This window comes from Pyrgilauda ruficollis, unplaced genomic scaffold, assembly GCF_017590135.1.
Source record: "Pyrgilauda ruficollis isolate IOZ18807 unplaced genomic scaffold, ASM1759013v1 scaffold22, whole genome shotgun sequence".
NCBI classification, from domain to species: domain Eukaryota; kingdom Metazoa; phylum Chordata; class Aves; order Passeriformes; family Passeridae; genus Pyrgilauda; species Pyrgilauda ruficollis.
The window spans coordinates 3,492,706-3,503,440 of NW_024521428.1; the positions used below are offsets into that span (position 1 = coordinate 3,492,706).

The 10,735-nt window shown below is 45.5% G+C and overlaps 1 protein-coding gene across 4 annotated transcripts in view; it reads left to right on the top strand.

Annotated features, from left to right (window-relative positions):
• The first annotated feature begins 1,766 nt into the window (after positions 1–1,766).
• The window catches only part of TBC1D8 (TBC1 domain family member 8), a 49,059-nt gene continuing 40,090 nt past the window's right edge, over positions 1,767–10,735 (top strand). For all 4 annotated transcript variants that reach the window (XM_041468416.1, XM_041468417.1, XM_041468419.1 and 1 more), the window contains exon 1: positions 1,767–1,997. In XM_041468416.1, coding sequence (XP_041324350.1) covers positions 1,871–1,997 — 127 coding nt within the window. In that variant the 5' untranslated portion in view covers positions 1,767–1,870. The remainder of the gene's footprint in view (positions 1,998–10,735) is intronic.

Genomic DNA, 10,735 nt, shown 5'->3' on the forward strand with positions numbered 1-10,735 from the left:
AAGGACCTCAAAGGTCAGCAACTTGCTTGGTTCTCTTTTAAATTATGTCTCAAATCAGCCTGCCCAAAACCCAAGCCTGAATGTAAAAAAAGCCTCAAAACTAATAACTGAAATTAATATTCAAGTATCTGCAAAGGGAAGAAATATTCACCATCTCACTTCACTCACTCACTTCCAAGCATTTGAACTTTCAGTACTTACATGTCTTCAGGATAGTTCTGGGGGCAGGGGAAATCTCTGAGCTATTCTTATCCTGCAAGAGCATTTAAAGTAATTTCTCCTTAAGTTCTCATTAATTTTTAATACATTATTATGTGGATGTCCATCTTGTCCTTTTGACAGTTTTATTTTTATATCAGACAAGTAATACGCTCAAAGTGCTTGCTTGCTGTTCTATGTATGGAAATGAAATCGTTGCTTCACACAGAAATTGCAAAGAACACAGATCACACAGTGTTTACCAGACTGCAGCTGAATACAGAATTTTGACTATTAAATGATCCCACTGGCAACTCGAAAGCAGTCCACATGGCCACCTTCCAATTCCCAGCTAATAATTACTGCTGGCTGCGCTGAGTAGCGCACTGCAGCATTGGTACCTTTCAAAGAGTTGGTACACAACTTGTGTAACGATAGGCAGAGGTTGGGAAAGTGAAGGGCTTTATCCCTAATCGAAATTCTCTACTTAGAGGGATCCTGGCTGAAATTTAGGTGTGATTTAACCCATAGTGACTGAGGTCTTTAATCTAGAAGAGTGAGGTTTAGCAGCCTGCTAATTCAGTTGTTGTATATTAATTATTTAATATTTGCAGTTAACTGGAAAAGGAATGTGACAGAAAGTACAGTGGTCATGTTTTAATTATAGAATAACAGAAAGGGTTGTGTTGTAAGGGACCTTAAAGATTTAGTTCCAACCCCCCTCCCACAGGCAGGGACATCTATTAGATCATGCTCAAAGCTCCATCCAGCCTGTTCTTGAACACTTGCAGGGATGAGGCATCCGCAGCTTCTCAGGGCAACCTGTACTAGTGTCTCACCACCCTCATTAATGACAATCTGTGTTAATAAAAATGTAAAATACAGTGTCAGAGGTTTACCAACATAACGTGTGCTGCAGCAGTAACTATTTGTGCAGGTTCACAAACGATCCAGCCAACAGCTCAACCGCAAGCAGTAACAGATTATTTTTTAAAATGAGAAAAAAACCCAAACTGTAAAATTAAGATTCTGACTTTTCCCTTGCTATACGAGGTTTCAAGCATCGGCCTTTAAATACCAAAGCAGCTGCGGGTTCACGCTTTAGGCTCAGGTCTAGAAGGAAACAGGAAGGCAGAGACACCCCCATCCCCCCAGGCTCTCTCCAAGCCCAGGACACCCTTTCCTTCCCGCACTGCTGTCGGCTCCGCGGCGGGGCACATGCCGGGGGTGCGGGGATTGGCCCAGACGCTGTAAAACACAGCGGGAGCCGCCCGGCTGCGGTCCCGGCGGCAGGGCATCCTCCGGGACACCGGGCTACCGCGGGAGCCCCGGTGAGCTCTGTGTGGGGCTCGGGGCGCCACGGGACCCCCGAAAGGGAGAACCTGGCCCGTCTCCCTGCTCCCCCTCCCTCCGGCCGGAGCGCCCCGCCGTTCCCTCCGCGGGTGCGGAGCAGCACAGCCCCGCCGCACAAAGCCCCCGGCTCCGCGGGAAGGGCGGCCCGTGCCCGGGCTCCTCCCTCGGCCCCTCCCCGGCGGCCGGGCCGCGCCGAGGGAGCCGGAGCCGGCGCCGCGCAGCCCGCGGGGGGCGATGTGACCCGGGCGGCCGGGTGCGGTGCCGTGCGGGGCAGGCGGGCTCGGAGGGGGGAGAGAGCGGGACTTCGAGCCGGGGGAAGATGTGGCTGAAGCCCGAGGAGGTGCTGCTGAAGAACGCCCTCAAGCTGTGGGTCACGCAGAAGAGCAGCGGCTACTTCATCCTGCAGCGGCGTCGGGGCCACGGAGACGGTGGCGGCCGCTTCACGGGTACCTGCTGGCGCGGGGGGTCGGCGGGGCGCCGGGCCGGGCCGGGCCGGGCGGCAGATCCCCCCTGCGTCTGCTCCACGGGAACTTGGCTGTGTCGGGGCACCCGCCGGCGGGTCGGGCTGCGGGAAGCGGGAGCGGCCTCTTTGTTCGGGCCGTGCACGGGTGGCCCGGCTCGGCGATAGCGCGGTTCTCCGCCGCGGGTCCCCTGCCGCGGGCGGTGCGGGGACAGCCGCCGGCCGGGAGGTGGGGGCCGCCCCAGCTCCCCACGAGCTGCCTGGGGAGCAGCTTCGCGTTTCTGTAGCCTTGAGCACCGCTGAAGCCACTTTTATTGTAACTTCCCCGCTCTGCCCTCCCGATGGGTTTCTCGGCGTGACTAAGGGCGGGCGCGGAGCCCGTCAGGAGGTGCGGGGCCGGTGCCCGTGGCCGGAGGATGCAGCTGGGGAGAGTCGGCCGAGGTCCCTGCGGCCGGCGCTGAGAGGTGGAGGGATGCCGGGGGCACACAGTGGGATGTGGTACCCGTGCCCCTCCGGACCGTCCGCGACCTGCGGCTCGCCTCCCCTTTCTATAACGAGAGCTGTATAAGTACACATAGGGCTCCTGGCTTTTGAACCACAACGTTACGGCCCGGGGGTTGTGAATTCACTGTTGTGGTAAAGTGCGTTCTGTTTTATTTTTTGCATTAATTCTGCTGCGGGTTATGGTGGCTGTAGATCGGGCACGTTGTATCCATGTGGCACTCCAGATACGTGTAGTGAAGGATATGCAGGAGAAGGATCTCGCTCTACCCTCGCAACAGTGTGGATCCGTGAATAACTCCAGCCAGAAGGATGTGTTAGGCTGCGCTGACGTTGTAGCGTAGGGAATTTGGGCCAAACTTTTGGTTCGAAGACAGCAGCAACTGCATTCAAATAAACAATGCTTTGGAGAATTAATATCGTTTAACAGTGTAGTTCTTACTGAAAAGCAAACGAGGCTGTTTTGAATATTATAAAGTGAGAAGTGTTAATGGTAGCTTATATATTTTAAAGAATTGTCAGGTATTTTCAAAATCAGTATTTTCTATGGAGTTTTAAGAAGCTGCATTGCCACATTCAATTTTTATTTTATGAAAACCTTTTTTTTTTTTTTCCTGAACTATTGACCCTTGCCATTTGCTTTCTGCATTGTTGCCTTTTTAAATTGGAGCTTATCCTACCTGTCCATAAAGTGCACAGAACTTGAACTGTGGCTTGGTAGATTGCATGCTATCAATGTATCACTAAAGAAATGGAAGTTTTGCCAGCGAGTTAAAACACTTAACCTCCTATTTTCTTCTGCCTGTCTGTTTGGAAGTCAGGCCTCTCTTTGGTGACAGTAAAGACGATGTGGATTAATTTTCAGAGTTAAAAATAGCCGTTTACAGCTGCTTGATTTAGGTCCAGGACAATCATGAGGTTCAGTTTCACAAATGTTAATGCCTTGCGCCTGAGCTTTTCACAACAGAAATTTGCAAGCTTAAACCAAACAAACTGCTTTTCTCTCTGGTTAAGTTTCAGGTGAATCATTTTGCTGAATCTACAGTGCACAGGCTTGCTCAAATCTCTTTTGGCTGGCAAAGGAAAGCCGCTCCTGTCTTGCACATTTTCCAAGGGAACTGTAGATTCTGACAGTCTCTTAAACCATTTGGAAACGTTTGTATTTAAAACGGCTTAGGAATGTGAGTCCTAAAACCAAATGCAGGAGTTACAGAGCATTAGATATGGCTGGGGTTCGGTCATTTTTTTCAGTTTTTACTTGCAGTGAAGGAAATGGAGATGGGTACAGAGAGACAGCAAGGCTTTGCTGCTGTGTTTGCTTTCAATGCAAAACTTATCTCCTGATTCTTGCTTTACATGACTATAGAGACCCTTAATTAGTACCTGTCTTTTCCAAACTGCAGAAGGGCAGTAAAGCTCTGCCACATTTCAGAGTATGATTTACCAAGTGGTAAAGCCAAAAGCTGGAAGTTTTTGTTTGTTTTACTGGGGAGGCAGAGCTTAAGTGAGAACAATATCCAAATCTGTTTTCCCTTTAATACCATGATCCCTGGCCAGTCGCAGTTACATTTTATAAAAAGGAAGAAGTTTCAAAGATGTGACGATTCAGTACATGAGAGCAGGTGCCACAGCAGAAGAGAATCTCATAGCTCCTGCAGGGAGGAGGAGGCTGCATATCCTGGGGCCGTGTTAGACCTGTGCAGGATCAGCAGAACAAAACTCTCAGAATATTACATTTCCTGCGAGTGTAGATGGAGCAGCTGACCACCTGTGACATAATTTGCTTTCAGCAGGGTGGAAGGGTGCAATGCCTGAGTTGCCTTTGTGCATGTTGTCGCAACATGGTATTTGTACTGAACCTGTGTGAGGACATCTGTTTTATGGCCCAGTTCTCATATTTGCCTGTCTTTCTTCTAGGACACTTCTTTGTTCTTACCAGGGCACTTTAACTATTAGGTAAGAGTAAGTTAGCACAGCTGGAGGGTGTATTTTATGTGGATTTAATTCCTGAAGAATGCACTAAAGATGGTCTCTTGCACAAAAGTGCTTTTCCCCATATCTGTGTTTCTTTGTGTGCTCTGTTTTTGTCAGACACTGAGCAGATGTTTGTAAGTGGGAGACTCTATTTCCTACTGTTATTTAATTTGTGTCCTAGGGCAGTTCCCAAATGCACACTGGGCTTACAAGCAGAGGGTACAAACAATGATGGGGATTGTATTTAACTCTTCATTGCTTGACCAGTCTCATTCTGGTTTCTGTCTTCCTAAGGGATATGCTTTTTCAAGTAAATGTTTAACTTGCTCCTTTACCTGGATCTCTTCTTGACAGCTCTGCTGGTCAGAGACTTAATAAGAAGATTGAAAATGTTTAGAAATACTTTAAAAATTGGAATTGTAATTTTTAAACTAATGACTAATTTTAAGTTATAGATTAAAAAAAATAATAGCTCATCAATATCTGTTGATTTTGGGGTTTTCTTTGCCTAATTGGAGAGCACTGTAGTGATCCCTACAGAAAAAGATTTGTGATGTAGCCATGATTAACAGATCAAAGTTAGTTTGATTTAATACTTACCAATGTCTTTGGTTCTGAGGTTACATATTAATGACAAGCTTGATATGACAGTAGTAAAAAATACTGTCAAATGCCTTCTGGTAAACACTGCAAGATGGTTTAGCCTTTAAATTAATTGCTCCTTTAATTTTTAGGAAGGGATATTGAAACCTTCATGCGCCTTCCTCTTTGATTAGTTTTTTGCATTTTGACAGAAAAACTGCTTGTTCTGGGATATGTTGGGAAGGTTTTTATCATGACTGCTGGACTGAGAGTAGTCTTTCACTCTTCCCAAGCAGCTAGTGTTGCAGTTTTTGTTTATACAGCACTTCACATTGCACACTCTTAGCATATAAAAACCCACTTAGCAACACTTGTGAATTTTTCCTTTTATAAATAAGGTTAAATATGACCTTAAAATGAAACCTTTGTTTCCAGCAGCTTTCTGCCTGGTTGAGATACAGTACTTCTTTAACTTCTTGCTTGAAGTAGATCACTAAAAGATTATGTTTTGTTCCTGTTTTGCCTGTTTTAAATTTAACTGTGAGACTTTTCCCTACTCTTCTTCTAGCTTCCATTTTCAGCTCAGGGCACTTTCCAAGCTGGATGTAGTTTTGCATTATTTGCAACTTGCAGAGGATGAACATTTTAAAAGGAAACGAATTTATTTTTCAGCTCTTACAAAGCTTTTTGGTTCACAACTTTAAATATAATAGACTGGCAGAAAAAAAAGCATCTTCTGTATATGAATCTAAACCTTATTATTGCTTTAAATGTAAATGCGGTAGGCATGGTAAGTACATTTCTAAATTCCATCTTAGGATTTAATTTTTTCTTTTAAATAAAGTTCTTGCAGGGCAATAGCTTTTGAAATCATCTACCTCTTGGTTGTGAGTGGAGAACTCACTAGTTTGTGTGATAAGACCTTTCTTCCTTATTTTCCCTTTGCTTGGGTGTTTGTTTTTATAAGGCATACAGAGAAATGGTTACTGATAAGCTCTGGAAAATTTTCCTGGAAATTAAAAATTAAAAGATCTTTTGCTGCTCTTTCGTACTCTACTGTCCAAGAGTCCTGTAGTCATTGTCAATAGCTCAGCTTTTAGTGGCCCTGCGCATCTCCCAAGGTCTGAAGTAAATAATGTCATAATGGAGTCTGTTTCTGGGAAGGGCAGTAAGAGGACCACAGTGGATGAAGATTCCTGCAACTCAGATGGGGAATTCATCTAGATTACCCCTGTTCATTACATTGTAGCAGAAGAGGGTCCAAAATACACTTGGATTTTTACTAGGGAATGCAAATGAGAATCCCTGTAGTATTTTTGTACTTTCTGGAGGGGCAAAAGGCAAAATGAGTAGCATATTCATAGAATCATATTAAAAGGTCTATCCCAATATAGTTTTCAAAAAAGCATTCCTTTTTGTCTTAATATATGTTCAGGATAAGTTAGTCTCAATCTGAGAGCCAGTGAAAAAAAAATCCAAACCCAGCAGAACACTTTCATTTTAAATTAAGCAGTTTGAGGAGAGGAAGATGCCACAATACTGACGTTAATAAAGGATATTGGTAATGGTTACTATCAGTATTCATGGTTTTGTTTCCTTAAGGAACAGCTCTAGGAAGCCTTGCACAGGAGAAGGAGAAATATGCATGCTTTATTGAAAGCTTGGACTCTTGTCAAAACATTATCTAGCCTTGCCCACAACTGGAATTCAGATCAGGTTTTTTTCCCTTTTTTCCTCTCTTTATTTTACTGTAGCATTTTTTTTAAGGAGAATGCATACTTACAAGACCTTTCCCAAGAGGATGGCTTCTCTGTTACACTATTTCACCAAGATGCATGAGCTGGAAGGAAGCATAGGAGCAGGGTGCCAAGCTACTGCCTGCAAAGCTGGGCACCCCAGTTCCTGACTTCTGAGCCCCCTGAGCTGTGTGTGCCTCTCTGACCCCCTCTCCTTACTTTTCCAGGGTGAGTTACCTGCTCCTGAGCACTACTGTGGTGCTGGGATGGCTAAGGTGAAATACAAGCAGGTGCTTGTGTTGAAATGTTAGCAGTGTGTTAAGTGCCAATATTAAAGGTGAGGAAGTACCTTTACTTGGAGAGGAGGGCCTGTGTTGTGTCTGCACAGGGACTGACCACCACTTTTTGCAAGACTGATCCAGCAAACACCTACAGTGGCTTTTTATTTTCATGATGTGGAGGCCAAATGGCACAGAAAAAAAGGCAGGAAAATCTTAGAATTATTCGGGCTGGAAGGACCTTAATGACCATCTAGTTCCAACCCCACTGCCAAGGGCAGGGACTGCTCCCACTAGAGCTCAGAGCCCCATCCAGCCTGGCCTTCAACACTTCCAGCACAGGGCATCCACAGTTTCTCTGGGCAACCTGATTCAGTGTCTCACCACCCTCGTAGGAAAAAAATGTCTTCCTTATAAAATAAATGAGCATGTCAGTGGTGGCAGAGTTAATGTAGCACTAGTTTGGTCTATTCAGCATTATTTACAGCGCCCACCAAAAAAGATACTTTTTTATATTCCTCTGAGTACTGGTGCATGTCTGAATAATTTACAGGGCTGCAGCAGCAACTGTTATATCCCATCTTCTTGTCCATTTTCAGGTGGAAAACAGTTTCAGGTATTTTTACTTGTAACATGAGAACCAAAGCATTTGGCTCAGCGGCCTTCAGGGCTATAAAAATAGGCTTGGCTTGAACTGGACTGATGGCAGAGGACTGAGATAAGCAGCTGTGTGTGCCTTGCCATGGCAGCATGCCCACCTGGGGAAACAGCCTGTGGGGAAGCTGTGCTGGGGAGAAATAATCAGTGCTCCAGGGCGGGGATGCCGTTTCCACCATTCCAGGAGAGACAGTTCATAATTCATCTCACTTCTTCCTCCTGTGTGGTCTCTCCCTCTGCATTTGTTGGTCTGACACAAGCGCTTAGCATCACATGCAGAGGTGTGGGAGTCATGGGGACCATGGGACACCAACCCCCATAGTGAAATGCGTGAGCTCCCCACATTTCTCATGTCCACCTTCCCCCCAGAGCACTGGGACCTAGGCACAATGATTAAGTATTTTGTTAGAATTTATTTCTATGTACCAGACTGAAAAAAGTCCCAATTCAACAGAAACCAATTTACCCAGTGGCAGTGTTTGATCTGGCAAGGTCTGTGCTAGAAGTAATGTAAGGGCTTGAATGTTGGGTATTTTCCTGGGTGAATAAATACTTGGAGCATTAGGTCTTTATGCTGAAATCTAGTGTTGTCTGTGCTTATCTTTCAGTGTGGTGAGCCCTTATCGTTTCAAAGGAAACAGAGCCTTCCTTCAACCGTTGGAGGAGTCCTTCATCCTTTTTCTTACATACTTACCCAAATAAGTTCTGCAACTCTTTTTTTCTGGTGGTAGAAGTGTAATAAATACTTCTGAATGGGTGCTGCACTGGATCAAAACCTATTTATACAATTTTGCAAAATTCAACAAAGACAGTGTGGTTGCATTAAGCTGTTGTTATTAGCAGCTTTGTGTAACTGATGGTGTTATTATCCATCAAAAACAAGGATTTTAGGGTGGCCTGAGTGAAATCAATAACCTGCTAAACATCTGAGTTTTGCACTTTTAGAGAAATCAAATTATATCAAAGACCTGGAGATGTCCCCAAACATTTATGCTGGGGGCCACCACTGGCCAACAGTGCTGCCCTGGGCTGTATCCTACCGTGGTGCGGCTCAAAAGCTTCCACCTTAGCCTGTAATGCCTGGTACTCTCTGGGTGGGCTGTAAGAGGTGAGGATAGAGGCTGCAGTGGTTCTCATTGCATCTCAGCCCTGGGTCTTGCCTTGGGCCACCCATGGGGTCATGGTCACAAGTTAGGGCTCCTGCATGGTGCAGTGGTTGGGGCCTGATGAGAACAAGCTTCATGGTCCTCCCTCCCTCTCTCAGCAAGGACATTGGTCCTAGGGAGAGTTTCTGAGATGCCTTGCAGAGCCAGGCAAGCAATCTGCTCTTTGGTGCTGTTCCAGGAGTGCCCTTTGGCCAGGCTGAGCTTATCCTGGTTGGTGTGAAAAGCAGCTTTCTGTTCCAGCTGGAGCCCAGGGATGGCAGGGGGTAGGGAATGGGTACATCCATGTGTCCTTCCCTGTGCTCTGCCTGGTAGTGGGCTGTTCCTTCAGGCAGTTTGCTTGCCTCCCCTAGCATGGCTAATTGCTGCCCACCATGGCTCTTCTGAGACACTAATTGTTTGCAAATCATTGCAGGATGGAGGAAGCTATGTGGAGAGGTGTAATTAGGATTCAGGGTATGAAGTGCTTCTCTGCCTCAAAAGCCAAGATTATCTGTGCTTTATTGAAGCTGTTCAATTTCACTGTCCTCAAAAAAAACTCCACCTTTATTGTTATGATCATATGAATTGTTTGATTTGTTCTTTTCTCCCAATTCACATGCCTAAACAGCTTAGAGTGATTCTTGCAGCTATTAACTCTCCTTGTAAAACTGAAGCCTCTGGGAAGCAGCCTGTACTGTTAGCTCCTTCCACTTCGTGGAAGAGCTTTCTCCTTTCCAGTAGGAGTACAGTTTTTTTCAGACAACTGGCTTTATTTTTCTTTCTTCCCCCTGCTTTCTCTGGTGGAGCAGATGTAGCAAGCAGCAGTGAGCTCCCAAGGATGAATTCGAAGGCATGCTTTTTCCTTCATGGTTTTGCACTGGAGCAGTGCTGCTCTGTGACTGTAATTGTAAATACCCCAATTTACTGGTTTTGTCTTACAAAAATAACTTAGTCTGACTGAAAAAAACCAGGATATGAGTACTTAAAACATGGCTTTGGCATGATACGAGTGTGAGTGTAGCCACCAAGTGCTCTTTTTCATGTCACTGCAGTTCAGCCACTGCAGTCCCTGGAGACCATGTGGTGCCATAATTTTCTTGACTTTGGAAGTGCCTTGCAGGAACTTTGGAAGGTTCTTGCAGCTGAGAGAAACCTCAGCTTTGGAGTCGCTGAGCATCTTGGCAGTCTGGTTTGGGTCCTGGTATGGTGCTGGTCCTGTGCCCGTTTTCTTGGAAGGGCTGGATTTGGCAGATACTCTTCAATCACGCATTGTTGCGCATCTGTCCATCTGAGCTGGTCTCAGGTGCAGTGGAAATCTCAAGTATTTTTTCTTTTTTTTTTCAAAGTAGACTTAGGAGAAGTGGAAGGACAGTTTTCTCTCTGCTTCAAACTTCTGCAGCAGTCATTTTGTTTGTACAGTGACTAAAGGTGTTCCCCAGGATGCTGGAGATGCAGGCTGGATTCTGTCTTCTCTGTCACCCCTTTCATTTTGGTAGACAGGATATAAGTGCTTGATTTGGGAAGTTCAGGGCTGTGTGGGAGCAGGTCCCTCTGTGCATCTGACCTGCTGTTCCCCAGATTTTAAAAGTCAGAATTTCTTACTGACCAATTGCAGGTACCACATGTAATTGCTTCTTGGAACTACACTGGCTTTCATTCCCCACTTTGTAATGATGGATGAGTTCATGTTAATCAAAAGTGATTAAATGTCTTAGTTAAAAACCAAGTAGATCTGAAAGGATAACAATGCTGAGTGTTGTGACACCGCAGGCTTCCTTGTCACTTAGATTTAAATCTCCTTTTTTTTCTTCTCCCTGCCCTTCTTCCCCCAGTGCCCCCCTTTCCCCCCCC